Consider the following 15068-nt stretch of genomic DNA (forward strand, 5'->3'; position numbering starts at 1 on the left):
TGGCAATAATGAATGACCCTGGGCTGGTTTGCTACATCCCTAAAACTCTTCTAGAATGGCATTGGTGTCCTGTTAGAATGTTCCAGAAGAGTCTATACCCACCGTGAAATGATCTGCAGGTCTGCGCACTCATGCGTGCACACACACACATAGAGGTCACTCCAATTTAATTTGCCTAGGCTCCCCTCACAGCCCTCAGGACCAGTTAAATGAATTCAGGTGGCTGCTACACAAATAATACCCATGGGCCAGCTATCATGTAACCCAGGTACTGCAACCACCAACAGGGAATATTACAGGACCTGAGGTCCCACTATAATCCATGTAACTATGTCCTGTTCTAATAGGACTCCCCAGGGGACTGCAACAGTCATTGTCAGTCTGGCTGTAACAGAATTTTCCTGTGGTCTGCTACGATAAGTGCAGAGCCATGATACATTACGATACCAAGGGCCACCCTGTTTTCATGTCATAGTCCTGATGCCTGCTGTCCTCGTAAACTCAGGGCCCTTCTATGAAACGGTGCCTGGAGCTAATTTCCCTGTGAAATGGCAATGCCACTGGGGCCTGTTACAAGAGGCATACGACAGAACATTCCAGAAGCACACTAAAATAGACTCAAGATCCCGTGACAAATCACCAGGGTTTGCTATATAATAAACCCAGTATTCCACACCATATAAGACCTCTGGGGCCTCCTGCCAAACACTCTTGTCCTGGGCTTGCCTGAAGCAGGGCCTGCTATACCAACTACCATCAGGCCTTTCTGTAACAATAGGCTCAGGGCTCCAACATAATTACCATATTTTGTCATGTATAATGTGCACTTTTTGGGCTAAATTTGTGAGGGTAGTACTAATTCCATATCTATATAAATATTTTTAATTCTTTTATTTATGCTTATGAGTTAAAAATGTAACTCTAAAAATCAATAACAATGTCCATATGCAAAATAATACCCTGGAATATGATAATTGATTTCGTTGAACTTACAACAAACTTGCGACGATGAAGAGTTATTGGCCTTCTATGATGCGTAAATATCGTAAATTTGTTACCAGTACATAAAATTTCTTGTACCTTGTATCTGTTCTTGTGTTTTGTAATTATGTGTTATATAAAATTTCTTGTACCATAATATGTTAAAAAATAAATGCTAAAATTCCTTTGTAATACAAAAAACAAGTACCTAAATGTAAACAAATAAAAATTTGAATTAAAAATTAAAACAGGAGCCGGCCCGGTGGCCCAGGCGGTTAGAGCTCCATGCTCCTAACTCCAAAGGCTGCCGGTTCGATTCCCACATGGGCCAGTGGGCTCTCAACCACAAGGTTGTCAGTTCAATTCCTTGAGTCCTGCAAGGGATGGTGGGCTCCGCCCCCTGCAACTAGCAACAGCAACTGGACCTGCAGCTGAGCTGCGTCCTCCACAACTAAGACTGAAAGGACAACTTGAAGCTGAACGGCACCCTCCACAACTAAGATTGAAAGGACAACAACTTGACTTGGAAAAAAGTCCTGGAAGTACACACTGTTCCCCAATAAAGTCCTGTTCCCCTTCCCCAATTAAAAAAAAAATTAAAACAAAAGATTTTTCCCCCTGAAAGTTTGGGCCAAAAACAGGGGAGCACATTATACATGGGAACCCATTATACACAGCAAAATACGGTACTTCCTTTTTGACTCAGTCCCAGTTGTTCCAAGATTTGTGCCTGAGAAGCTGAGAGCCCAAACAACACACGAGGTGGCTGAGTGCGAGACATAGGTTTATTGAGACTTACTGACCGGGGAGAGTCTTCGCGGGTGGCCAGCCGGAGAGGTAGCGCTTTGCACTGAGGCAGAGAAGAAGCAAGGTTATGCAGGTACAGCAAAACAAAGAGCGTGCCATGACAGAAATCATCTGGCAGGTCCTACAGGCCTGCTCCCATGCACAGTGTCTCAAGAAGCCAAGAAGCCTTGACTGCTCCCCAGCAGACAGAACAGGCTGATAAGCAGCATTCCTGTGGAGCCTGGAGACCTCGAGTGCCTGCTCACTCATCTGTGTGCCCGGTCTCTACACTTCCCTAAGTATCACTTACCAGAACTAGTTCTGCCCAATTACCACATGTGAGCATGTCAACCTCCCAATGGGGCAGGGAGCCAACAACCCATTTTACAGATTAGGCAACTGAAGTTCATTGGTTGAGGAGGTCACACAGCAATGAGTGGCAGGAATAGAATTCAAAACAGTGCCAGTGGTTTCAATGTTTACATTTGGAGGTTTCTGCTCCTGTTCACTGCTTTGGATTATTCTGTGTCTTGTCAAGCCCACCTTGTGAGGATGTGGGGATTTAACTTCAAAATTAATTCACTCAATTAAACATGTATGGAGCACTTACAACTTGTTCAAAGTGCTGGGGATGCAGAGACACCTGCTCTATTGGAGCACGGATTCCCGTGGTTAACAGGTAAACGAATATGCAATATTGTACAGGATTTTGTATAAGTCCACAAATCTATCACAAATAGGTTTTACCTGTCCACACAGGACGATAAAGCAGGGCAGGATGACTCGGAGGGTCAGAGGTTTTGCCAAGTGGAAAGAGGTTGGTGAGCATTAGAGACTAAGGAGTGAGGGAGGGAGTCAGGTGGAACCTGGGGTAGAGTGTTCCAGGCAGAAGGCACAGCCAGTGCAAAGGCTCAGAGGGGGCAAGTCTGGCAGGCAGGCGGGAGGGAGGATGGGAGGGGGAGAAGGGGTGGGCAGAGGGCAGAGGGCAGAGGGAGGAGCACTGAGGTTGTGATCTGGACCTAAGAATTGTATCTAATTGTTACCACAGGGTCTAAGAAGGGCAAATACAGTGTTGTCCTGCTCTTCACAGGAGAACTGTCCGGCCAGGGGTCTTTCTCCTAGATCTTTTCGACCCACCAGGCCCATCAGAGGTGTCCCCCAATACACAGCAGACACCAGCCCCACCCGTGACTAGGTAGCCTGACACGATGGGGTGACAAGGAGACGCCCCAACGACCGCTGGGAGGAAACAGGGGAGCTGGGCTGTTGTCATAAACACAGTGGCCCCACCCCAAACGGAAACACCTGTGGTGGGGGGTCTCCAAGAGCCTCAGTTCCCTCCAAGTCCAGATACCCCCCCTCCCTTAGGGTCCTATCCCTAGACCCGGGTGGGGCGGGCTTCACAGGCTGAAATTTGGGCGTTGCTCCCTTTTGACCTGTCCCTGCCCCTTCCTGCCCTCTTTGATGCGGCCCCACTTCCTCTGGCAGGAACCCCCGCCCTCACTGAGCCAGGGTAAAAAGGAGCCGCTGGGCTGATCCCTGGCAGCTGTCCTCTCCTCACGGCCTTGTCTCCCAACCCTTGTACCAGTGATGTGCTGCAGTCCCTGGTACAGGCATGGGAGGCACGGACATGGGGACCCCAGCGCCAGACCCCGAGAGGCAAAGCCAGCGTGACTCCAGGATGTTCCTTCTGTCTCCATCTCTGCTTGGGTGAGGGTCTCTCCCTTTGGAGCCCAGAAATCCTTGCCTCCCTTTCTCTCCCTGTTCTTTCTCCACCTTTTTCAGTCTATACCTGGCGCCCTCCTGCTCTGCGTCTCTTAATTTTGTGTGATGCCCAAGGTCCACCTGTATGTTTCTGAAATCTGATTCTGCCCCCACCTGTGGTGTCTGTTCTGCATCCAGCTCAGCCCTCTGTCCAGTCTCTCTTCTCTGAAACCAAGGTCTCTCTTTCCCATTTTCCTCTGCTTCTAAGAGAATGCCTTAAGCTGTTACCAATTGTCAAACCCCTCCCCATCTCCCATATTTTTCCAAGGTCAGTCTGGCCCTGTCAGAATCTTTCTCTAAATTTGCCTGATCCTGTCCCCATTCCTCCCCATCTCCAATTTCTCTTCTCACCCAAGTACCCCCCCCACACACACCTGGTCTGCCCCCCCATCAGTCCCAAGTCCAGGGTCTTCCTACCCATCTCTGAGCAGCCTGTGACCCTCCACTGCTGAGCTGCATCATCCAGCTTGGCCTCACTATATAACTTGCCCACAAGGCCAATTTCCTTACAAGGATTTTCAGGCAAAGAAAATTTTTTCAGAATCTGAGACCTGGAGCTCAGCTACTCACTGGGACTCCAGGAAAAGAACTTGCCCTCAGATGAGTTTGCTCATCTGCAAATGGGCATGGTATTCACTTGGGGGTGGGGGAGCAGGGGCTCACAGGAGGGAGACCCCCTGCCTTACTCCCACTCTGCTGTCAGAAGAGAAAGGAAGGCTAGGTTAGGGTCAAGGCCTTTGTAGTTCAGAGCCAGGGAGGTGTGAGCTCAAGCCCACCCAACCCCCCCCCCCCAGCAAGGCCCAGAAGGCGGCTGCTTCTTCCTCTACCCAGTGAGGCTAGAGAGTGCCCAAGAAGCCAGGAGCCCCCACCCACTCACTTCCTCCCCAGAGATTGGGGGGGGCGGGGGGAGGAAGCAGTTCAAGGCCAGGTAGAAAGTGACAAGGACCAAACGGAGACAATCAAGAAACGTGCAGCATCTTTAATACACATTGTCTTCACCCAGAGATGAGGGCAGGAGGCAGGACTTGGCCCTTTCCCATCCTCATATCCCCGAGGATGAAAAAGAACTCTTATCTTTCTTATCGACCTAGCTCAATTCCCAGGGACAAGCCCTCCCTCTAGTAATGGCAGAGACTGAGAGCCAGACCCCTGACTGAGAAAAAAATAACTTTATTTTGTTCAGTGGAATCCTGTCTCAGAACTTCTGGAATTGCTTCTTGGTGCCTGCAGCCTTGGTGACCTTGAGCACGTTGAAGCGCACAGTCTTGCTCAGGGGCCGGCACTCACCCACTGTAACAATGTCACCAATCTGGACATCTCTGTAGAGGGGGACAGCAACAGCAGCTATGTTATATGATGGGGGAGCGGGCGTGAGGGGAAGGGTGCACAAGGCTGCCCCAAGCAGGCCCCTAGGAGAACCTTCCCTTCATAGTCATAAGGCTGTGGCCTCTCAGCTTTGGTTCTACCAAACCTCAACCAAGCTCCTGTTTCCAGTTCCAGCTGCCCACCCGTCATTACTTATTAAGCACAAGCTATGTGTGAAACACCAAGTTCAATGCTATGTGGAAGATGCTCTAACCCTTCCAGGGCCCTCTTGGGGACAGAATCTCTCCAACCATCATCTTCATTTTATAAAGAACTGGAGGTTCCAGAGAATGGTTGCTCCCTGACAGCAGCCTCCTCACCACCCCCAAGTTTATGACCTCCACAGGCAGCCTAGGTGGCCTGTTAATACCCACGTCAGGTCCCGTATCAGACTTGAGTGCAGCCCAACCCCTCCATCCTCTCTCTCGGGGAGAGTGGCTGGCCTGGGCTCCCTGGGGGCCCACCACGATCACCTGAAGCAGGGGGACAGGTGCACAGACATGTTCTTGTGACGCTTCTCAAAGCGGTTGTACTTTCGGATGTAGTGGAGGTAGTCTCGGCGGATGACAATGGTCCTCTGCATCTTCATCTTGGTCACCACACCTGGGAGGAGGGGACAGATTGGGTCAGGTTCCCTGAGAGGGAAAGCTGGTAATCAGGAGCTGCAGAGCAGAGTTCCCAAGAAGCCCTGCTTCTGGCATCAGTTGTGCCAAGTGGGTTGCTCAGCAGTGCCTGTAGCAGGCATCTAAAGTCCATCGTGAAAACAGGCAGAAGTCTGTGTGTCTAGCCCTTCTCTCCTCAGACCCAGGAATCTGAACCCAAGCTCCCAGAGAGCCTCACTCACCAGATAGGATGCGCCCTCGGATGGAGACATTACCAGTAAACGGGCATTTCTTGTCAATGTAGGTGCCCTCAATAGCCTAAAGGGATGAGGAAGGGAAGGGAATGAACCTTTAACAGGTAGTTCCTGAGTAGAACAGGGGGTGTGGCCCCAGGGACACAAACTACAATTCCCAGCAGCCCTGGGAACAGATGTGGGTAGGGCCACTCAGTTTGGGCACACGTGCAGGGAAACATGGCTTTCTTTTTGCTGAGGGTCCTCATACCTCCTTGGGTGTCTTAAAGCCCAAACCAATGTTCTTGTAGTACCGCGGAAGCTTCTCTTTGCCAGTTTCTCCAAGCAGGACCCTCTTCTTATTTTGAAAGATGGTCGGCTGCTTTTGGTAGGCACGCTCAGTCTACAGGGATGAGGAGGAAACTAGTGAGCTGGTAAGGCTAGAGCAGGCAGCAACCAAGCCTGGAAACCTTCCCAGAAATCCCCAGGTAGATTTACTCCAGAAACACTGCCCCAGAATTACCTCCCAAAACACTCTTACCCCAAATTTACCTCTAATTCAGATTCAACTCTGAACTCGAGGTCACTTTAGCACTTATGCTTTGAAACGCTTCCCACTGCCTGCAGAACTCACCCCTTAAAACCCGGAGATATGGAATCATCCCTCTAACTCCCCTGACACACCTTTCAGCACGGATTATTCTCCAAGATACAAAGACATCCACCCAGGATTCACTCCCTATCTAACAAATACAATTTCAAAATTAATACCCAAACGACGGGCTCCCTGGATTAGCCCTTAGGACTCAGTTCTCACAGGATTAACCCTAAGACCCAAGGCCTCCAGAAAACCACCCCGTAAACCTTTCATTTAAAAAAACTCCTAAAACACTTGCGCCTCCATTAAACCCAAGTGCGGATCCCCAGGTGTTACGAGGCGCTAATCTAAATTAACGCAGACACCCGTTTTCTGCCCGAATTAATCCACAGGAAATCGAAGGTGCTCGGAATTAACCCCCAAACTGGGGCGCGGGGTCCCGCTTTCAAGGACACGCCCCTGAGGCCCCGGGAGGGACCCACAAGCACGGTGACTGCCTCGAGCACAAACCTGAATATCCGCCATGTTCGCGGGCGCCTGAAAAAAAGAAAGCCGCAGCGCCCTCCTGCTTTCCTTATCGACTGCGCAGGGGCAAGACAGGAAGTGACGAAAGGAGGCGGGGGAACACGGTTTGAGGCGGAGGCTTGGGCGACTCTGATTGACGGATGGCCCTAACCAAGCAGGTGATTGGGAGACTGCACCGACGCCACCATGATGACGAAGGGCAGAGGGGCGGGAGGGGCACACTGTCTCGCAATATCCCAGCCGTCATTGCGAGGGACGCACTAGTTCCCGTTGGGAAGGCACGGCCAACTTTGAGCCCTCCTATGTTATCGCGAGAGTTAGAGGGAGGTTGTCACGTTTCTGCGGGGCGTGCGAGTATAGGGGATTTGGGAACCGCGTGGTGTGTTCGTGCAGGGTTCAAACGGAATGTGGTGGCGGGCCTCTTTCTGCGGGGTGGGCAACCGGAAAATCTTAGGAGCATGCGCGGCGCCGCCGCCTGGTTTGTGAGGAGCAGGTGCTGCCCATGAGCTTTTTGAAATTTGATTAATGTTGTTCTTTTCTATGTCCCACTTCATCCCCAGACAGTGGATTAGTGAGAAATTCCTTTCTGTGTTGTCTGTAACAGCGCTGTCTAGTAGAAATTTCCGCTGTGATGGCAGTGTACTTTATCTGGGTCGTCCAACACGGTAGCCCCTGACCACCTGAATTTTTAAATTTTATTAGATTTAAGATTAAATAGTCACATGGGGTTAATGTCTACCGCGGTGGGTGGTGCAGAATATATGAAATATAAATGCTACAGACTTACAGTAAGTGATTTGAAAGGTTATTTAAATTTCTTTCACACTTTAATCGCTTTGTGAATTTCGAATGATACATTTTTTATTGTAGTTGTCCCTGTGGGGAGGGCATTAACGGGGAGGGACTTTTCATTTTGTGTTAGAACTTTGTGTGTCTTCCCCCCAGTACTGTACTCACTAGCTTTCTAATGTATTTCTTGAAGAAAAAATAATTTCTGGGGTTTTTGCACGACTTGGAAAGGATTTATTGTATTTAGTTTTTTTAAAAGGCAGGACCCACTGTTGTTATCTATCTACATTGTGTGCTAACCTATGTATTAAAGTTATTTAGAAAAAAGCCTGGAAGAGAACCCATGCCCCAGTGGTTTACATCTACACGTGGTGGGATTAGGTGTGATTTCCTCTCGGGTTTTTAAAATGCTCAATTTTTGCACATTGTTCAGAGTAGCTGATGAGATTTTGATGATAAGGGAAAAGCAGAGAAATACTGCTTCACTGTGAAGGGGTGGGGGCAATTTGGAGATGTTTACTTAGGTCCTTAGCTTTTCAACGTTTTTGATCACAACCCACAATAGGAAATAACATACATTGTGATCAAACACATTTCTCTCTCCTCTCCCCTTGTCTCTTTCTTCCTTCCTCCCTTGCTTCATTTCCCATTCTTTTAACTCTTTCTGTCCTGCAATATACTTTTTTTTTTTTCATTTCTATTAAGTTTTATTTATGGCTGGTTACAACCCACCACATTGATTTTTTTGACTTGCATTGTGAATTGCCTTGGTGTCCAGTAATAAACTTCAGTCAACTCTAGTTACTACTTCTAAAGGGGCTATTTCCCGGCCTCTGCCAGATTTCAAACATTTCCCAACAGAAATGCAAATGGTAGTAGACCTGGAGACATTCATCCTTCCAAGTGAACTCAGAAATTCCTATTAAAACAAGACCCTCCCTTATGGCCCTCCCCTGGGCGAGACAGGCATGCTCACATACCCTTGGAGGGTGTTTTGGTGGGCAGTTGGGCAAGATGGAACTGGAGCTTTGAAAATGTTCCTTCTGCTGGCCAAGGCTACGATTCCCTGTTATTTGTCCTACATGAAGGGTTAAGTGTCCGCCCAGAGATTTCATTTGCATTCTCTAATGTTGGATGATGTTCATTATCTTCTCACATTCTTATTGACCATTTGTGTATCTTCTTTGGTGCAATGTCTATTCAAATCTTTGCCTAGTTTTACTTGGTTTGTTTCCTTCTTATTGAGTTTTGTTTATATATTCGAAATACAAGTTCTTCCAAAGAGAAATGATTTGATTTTCTCCCAGTCTTTGGTTTGTCTTCAGCTTTGTAATGGTGTCTTTTGAAGTGACAAGTTCTGCATTTTTTTTTTTTTTTAATTGGGGCAGGGGAACAGGACTTTATTGGGGAACAGTGTGTACTTCCAGGCCTTTTTTCCAAGTCAAGTTGTTGTCCTTTCAATCTTAGTTGTGGAGGGCGCAGCTCAGCTCCAGGTCCAGTTGCCGTTACTAGTTGCAGGGGGCACAGCCCACCATCCCTTGCAGGACTCCAGGAATTGAACTGGTAACCTTGTGGTTGAGAGCCTGTGCTCCAACCAACTGAGCCATCCGGGAGCTCAGCTGCAGCTTAGCTCAAGGTGCCGTGTTCAATTTTAGTTGCAGGGGGCGCTGCCCACTCCCTTGCGGGACTCGTCGAGTTGAACCAGCAACCTTGTGGTTGAGAGCCCACTGGGCCATGCGGGAATCGAACCGGCAGCCTTCAGAGTTAGGAGCATGGAGCTCTAACCGCCTGAGCCACCGGGCTGGCCCAAGTTCTGTATTTTTATAAATGCCAGATTTATCTTTTTAAATGATTGCACGTTCTGTGGGATTACAACTGGGCTGATTTAACACGCAGTTTTGCTGAACTTCAGAATTAAGCTGTCTTTGGTCACTTCTGGAGGAAGCTCCCCTGGTAAGCAGGAGCCCCAGGAAGGGTAGGAACACCACCCATTTGTTAAATGATTGAGAAAAATCTAAGCCTGTGGTACCTTGAACATTTTGGAAAGATTAAGCATGATAGAATGGCATGATGTGTTATAATTTGTCCCTGAACTATAGTAAAATGTCTTCCCCTTCCTCAACTAGCTTCCTTTGTGCTGTCAGGCATTTGAATACTGAATTCCTAAATTATAAAATTGTTTCTAAATATTGCCCACCAACCCCAGGGGCAGTATAAATCGTTTCCTTTCCAAGGCAGATCTTTGTCAAGCCAGACTGCTTCCTGTGGTATGCTGGGTCTGGCACCTAAACCTCACCAGTGAAATGGGGACAAGGTCTGATGGAGGTGATCGATCGAGGGTAACTCTGAAGGGCTTGTAACCTGCTGTATTTACCCTTGTGGGGAGTCACCAAGGTAAAAAGGCGTTATGAACTTACGAGATACTCCACTCTTAGTGCCTAACTGCCACTTGCTTCCTGCCTGGTGTGGCAGAAGACTGGAATGGCCCATGTTCCAGATGGGGCATGGCTTTAAAATGCTGGCAGAGAATTCTTTGCAGCTGAGAGGACAGCTGTCAACTGGGGAGCACCAGGAGCCAGAGTAGTTGAGAAATACAACTTACACAGGCTTCTCAAGGAAATTCTTTGGTAGGCAAATATCTAAGTTTAATTCTCCATGAATGACAGGTTATTAACCAACATCTATCCATTATGTGTGGAAAGACACCAGCACAGCCAGTTTTGTTTTTCAAACCCTTTTTGCTTTCCAAAGTCCTGGCTCCCCTTGGCCTGCCTCCACAGCAGACACACACTGCAAAGACGCCAAATTTCTTTAAAAATAATTTATTTGTTTCTGATCACAAGGTACAGTAGGGAAGAGCAATCAATACCTATGACTCCTTGGTTGTCTACATGTAAACCACCCTTGTAAAACACCAGGCTCACTAGGCCTCTAAGTGGTCTCTCACATCCTAACAGCTATAGAATATAGCATAGTATCTGACTATGTGCGAAGTTTAAACTTGTGCTTTCCAGCTTTCTTGCAAATACTGAAAATGAACTGACTGTTCCAACTCTCTATTTCCAAAAACTCTTTACGAACGTCACAAATTATTTCTGCACAGCTCTTAGAGCCATTAAAACTTTAAAAGGCCTTTCTTAAAAACAGTGGTGATTAAGGCCCCTTCTGTGTTCCCAGCCTTCTAAAGCCCAGGCTGCCTGTGGCCCCTGGAAGGCAGTCCCTGGGGGTCCCCCACATCCAAGGGCGGCGATGGAGGAAGGGCAGGCAAGGCCAAGCATGAGGAATTAAGAGTCAATTTTATTGGGCTCAGACCAGGAGTCCATGGGTCTTCAGGACCTCTGTATATCTGTCAATTTTCTTCTCCACATTCTTTTCGGCCTGTTTCCGTAGCCTCTGTGGGGGGTAGGACAGGTGGTAGTCAGTGGCTGCTGCCTGGTACCACCCTCATCCCAGGGATCCAATCACACTACCCACACTCCAGGCGGGGCTTTAGGCAGAGCCCTCTGGGGGCAAACAAAGACCACTGCATTAAGAGATATCACTTGCCACGCCCTGCCCAGGAATGTGGTGCTCCCTCATCCATCCCCATGATCTCACCATGAGCTGTTTTTTCTTCCGGTAATGGATCTTGGCCTTCTCCTTCCTCTTCTCTTCCAGAGTGGCTGTCACTGCCTGGTACTTCCAGCCAACCTCATGAGCCAGGCGCCCGAGGTAAGCAAACTGGGGCGTGGGGGAAAGAATGAAGTTGTAAAAAAATGGGCTGGGACTGGGGCAAGGGTGGCCTTGAGAGATGATGGGCTTAGAGGATCCTGGGAATTGAACAATCCAACTTTCTCAGCAAACTTACATGAGACACACCCACCCCCTGTAAGGGTTCTGGGCTCTTCCTGGCATCAGCTAAGCCATTGGCATTATCGGCACTGCCCACAGTGGCATCCGCAGACCATCGTGAGAAAAAGCCATCATCTGCCAGTCTTGGGGACCCCCTCAAGTTCATCCTTCAGTGGCTTGATATCCCCATGTTAGCACACTCAGCATAACCTGGACTCACCTTCCGTGTAGGCTTCAGACGCACAACCTTGAGGGCAGCAGGAACCACCATTCGTTTTTTCTGTTAGGGAAGAAAAGAGGCTTAGTTAGGGCCCTGGCATGAGGGACAGACCGGGAAGAAGGCTGGCTGGGGCAGGTGTCTCAGCTAGTGCTGTTCTCATGAGGCTCAAACAATGTAGGTAACCGTGGATCATCACGGACACCATGGGACACACAGATACTGTATGTGTGTGTGTGTGTGTGTGTGGGGGGGGGCTCTGGTCTACCTTACCTTGTCATAGGGTGGTGGAATCCCATCAAACACCTTGAGGCGGTCCAGTGCGGCCTGGCCCCGCTTGGTCTTGTGGGGCAGCATGCCTGTAGAGGGACAACAGCTTAGTGGAGCTCCTGAGGATACCCACAAAAACAGACAAATAGGTGGCCTCAGATGGTAGTGCATGTGGGGTCATCTCATGGTTGGAAAACTCGAACAAGAGTGGGGGAAGTTCTCATCATTGGCCATCTGCCCCATCACCATCTGAAATCCTTATGCCCAACTTACCTCGCACAGTCCGCCAAAAGATGCGGCTGGGAGCTCGGAAGTGGTAGGGGCCTCGGGATGGGTTGGTGTTCATCCGCTTGCGGAGAAAGGCCAGGTACTTCACTGATGAGAGGAAAACACGAGGCCTCACAGTCTCCAGGCAAATGCTAGCTTCTTCCAACACACACACATCCATACTCCTGCGGGCCTATTCTGGAACCCAAACTATCACCTCCAACCATTGGTGGGATGGATTTCAGAGCCTATGAAGAAGGCTGAGCACCTCATAGGTCAACCCTCTCCAGCCCTTCTCCCATGCTCTAACTTACACTTGTTTCTGTAGAAATTGCCAGAAATGTTGATGCCCTCACAGCGCACGACCACCACCTTCCGGCCTAGAAGAAAATGAATGTGAGGCAACCATGGAGGGCAAATGTCAAGAAACCACCGAGGGCTTTACCTACACTGACCACCACCCACCTGCCCAGTTACTTCTGAGGGCCTGGAAAGGAGGATCCTCCCCGGTAAGGAACTGACCACAATACTCAAGAAAGCCAATTCCCTGGCAGGGGAGCCTCGCCCCAAGCCACAGAACAGTAATTGGCAGAGCTGGATTAATGCTTAAATGTTAGCCCAACAAAAAAAAAAGTTTTGATCCCACAACTCCCAGCCCCAGGGAGTGGCTGGCAGGTCTCAGAGCGGTGCATGGGGTTGATCTCATGGTCGTGAGACTCAAACGAAAGATGGTGATTGTTGCTCATCACTGACCTCAGGTCGGAACTCATGTCTGGGGGAGCTTCAGACAGTGGACACTTACCCAGCAGTACCTGCTTGGCCACGATGGCCGCCAGGCGGCCCAGGAGATGGCCTCGGCCATCGAGCACCAGGACCTGTTAAAGACAAGGGAAAAGGGCTTAGGGGCACCCACAGCTTTCTGACTCCCCACCCCAAGCAACCATGGCTTTCAACTTGTTTCACCATATCCCCCAAGGTGCCACCTATCAAAGTATCAGACTCAGCACTAGGATCCAAGGCTCACTTTTCAGACGAGGCCCAAAAAAGCAAATGCTTGAATCAGAATTCCAGTGAACAGAATAAGACACCAAAGAACTCCTCTCACATCTCAGCTGCTTGCAGGGCAGGAATTTTTATGCCCAGGCTGTAGCTTCATCAAAAGTCCCCACTCTTATCAAGTGCTGGTTATACACGTTGTGACTGTTGGAACGCAAAAATGTACAGAATCTAAAGCCAGACTTCCTGACAATGTAACTTTGGCCAAAAATCTGCAGCTCTCCATGCAACTACCTCACCTGGAAAATGAGGATAACAGTATCTGCCTCAGGGACGTTGTGATAAATCAATTACAGAAAATACAATGCAAACTGTGCCAGGCATACAGTAAATGCAGTGACACTCAAGGAACTCGACCACTTTCAAACTTGGTTTTCCTTCCTCAACCACAGACCCATTACATGAAACACACATGGACCCCCTTTACAAAGCCATCCCCCCCTTCATATATGTTACACGAGAAGCCAGAGCACTAAGAGAAAAATAAGCTTCTGCTGCCCTCATTGATGGTCCCCAAGTAGTTAAGGACGAAGGATGTCCCAGGGCTGTGGAGCATTTGATCACTCTGTTTCCAGCAACAAGATTTCAAAGAATCCATCAAAAGCAAAGGAAAAACAATTCATTCCTGAAAATCCCGTACTCAAGAGCTCTCTCGACCCACTGCGAAAGATTTCGTACCAAAATACCCAGAGCTGCAGAGAAACCAGTTAGCACTCTCACGATCTATTAAAGCAAGGCCGCCTTGAGCAGAGTGCAAGTGCCCTCCATTTTGGCCAATCCTCGAGTTCTCAGCCACCTTCCACGTGGTTCCCCATCGCTGGAGGTACACGGGTCCAATCCGCCCGAAGCCCAGCCCAGATCAAGGTGAACGAGGCCTACTTTTAAAGTAACTCTTCCTGTGCTGAAAGCCCCCATCGTCACCCCTGGGGGAGAAACGATGCCGCATTTACCCAGCTCTGGGGATAAAGACAGTCCAATATTTCCTGTTTCCCTGTTACACAGTTCTCTTAACCCAAAAGCTCCCCGTTTTGCTCAACTATCGAGCTTAAGCTTCACTACACATGTAGGAGGAGAAAAAGGGTCCAACTCTGTTCGTCTGGATCCCACCCGGCCCCACGCCACACCGGCCCGCGCACAGCGCGCACCTGCCCCTCCGCCATCTTCGGCAGTCGCCTGGGAAAGAAGGAAGCCTAGGCGCAGGGTTTCTTATCCCTTGAAACAGGGGCGGAGGAAATTACGCAACACGGGAGCATGAGTAGCTTCCCGCCGTTTCATTGGCCAGAATGCCTTGCGCTTGCGCAGGAAGGTCCCTCCATTAGAAGGCGGGTCTTCCGATTGTCCAATCCGGGAACCGTCCCCAACGGCCCTCAGCCGCCATGATTGTGTGGGGCAAGAGATCACGTGGTATGGAAGACGGCTCTGCTGGGGCGGGGCTGGCCAGCCTACGCTGCCATATTTTTGAGGGGCGGCTGATCTCGCGCGCAAACTGCCTGCGGCGTTTGCGAGGTGAAACGTCATTATCCCTTCCAAGTGACAGCAGGCTGTAGGGCACGTGGTGGCACAGGCTGGGTCAGGTGCTTCTTCCGGGTTCCCACCATCAGAGCGCGTATCATCTTGTGCTTGTGGCTCTGTGTCCGTCTTCCCTCCTATTGACCAGAAGCCCTGAGAGGGCTAGGCTGGTTCTGACTCTCGTCTGGGGGGCCTGAATCGCCTTGCACTGGTCCGGGGCCCCATGAGGCCTCAGAAAAAAGGTTTTGAATGAAATATTTCATTAACTGAAAAAC

At 49.4% G+C, this 15068-nt stretch overlaps 2 protein-coding genes and 5 non-coding genes across 7 annotated transcripts; all 7 read right to left on the minus strand.

Annotated features, from left to right (window-relative positions):
- Positions 1–4685: 4685 nt before the first annotated feature.
- On the minus strand, positions 4686–6984 carry RPS11 (ribosomal protein S11). The gene is made up of 5 exons (XM_019741428.2): positions 6840–6984; positions 6003–6134; positions 5741–5816; positions 5370–5499; positions 4686–4850 (listed from the first exon to the last, which is right to left on the minus strand). The coding sequence occupies exons 1-5, from the start codon at positions 6852–6854 to the stop codon at positions 4727–4729; spliced, it is 477 nt and encodes a 158-aa protein (XP_019596987.1). The 5' UTR covers positions 6855–6984; the 3' UTR covers positions 4686–4726.
- Positions 5588–5672, minus strand: LOC141567773 (small nucleolar RNA SNORD35). The gene has a single exon (XR_012490602.1). It is a non-coding gene; the product is annotated as a small nucleolar RNA SNORD35 (small nucleolar RNA).
- A 3936-nt stretch (positions 6985–10920) lies between the features above and the next one.
- On the minus strand, positions 10921–14515 carry RPL13A (ribosomal protein L13a). The gene is made up of 8 exons (XM_019741659.2): positions 14430–14515; positions 13031–13103; positions 12543–12608; positions 12235–12336; positions 11965–12050; positions 11695–11754; positions 11241–11363; positions 10921–11036 (listed from the first exon to the last, which is right to left on the minus strand). The coding sequence occupies exons 1-8, from the start codon at positions 14442–14444 to the stop codon at positions 10950–10952; spliced, it is 612 nt and encodes a 203-aa protein (XP_019597218.1). The 5' UTR covers positions 14445–14515; the 3' UTR covers positions 10921–10949.
- LOC141567771 (small nucleolar RNA SNORD35) lies at positions 11528–11614 on the minus strand. Its single transcript, XR_012490600.1, has one exon. It is a non-coding gene; the product is annotated as a small nucleolar RNA SNORD35 (small nucleolar RNA).
- On the minus strand, positions 11828–11898 carry LOC141567769 (small nucleolar RNA SNORD34). The gene has a single exon (XR_012490598.1). It is a non-coding gene; the product is annotated as a small nucleolar RNA SNORD34 (small nucleolar RNA).
- On the minus strand, positions 12111–12195 carry LOC141567767 (small nucleolar RNA Z195/SNORD33/SNORD32 family). Its single transcript, XR_012490596.1, has one exon. It is a non-coding gene; the product is annotated as a small nucleolar RNA Z195/SNORD33/SNORD32 family (small nucleolar RNA).
- LOC141567768 (small nucleolar RNA Z195/SNORD33/SNORD32 family) lies at positions 12901–12984 on the minus strand. The gene has a single exon (XR_012490597.1). It is a non-coding gene; the product is annotated as a small nucleolar RNA Z195/SNORD33/SNORD32 family (small nucleolar RNA).
- Positions 14516–15068: the final 553 nt, after the last annotated feature.

The sequence above is a fragment of the Rhinolophus sinicus genome, linkage group LG11, assembly GCF_036562045.2.
Source record: "Rhinolophus sinicus isolate RSC01 linkage group LG11, ASM3656204v1, whole genome shotgun sequence".
Taxonomy (NCBI): Eukaryota; Metazoa; Chordata; class Mammalia; order Chiroptera; family Rhinolophidae; genus Rhinolophus; species Rhinolophus sinicus.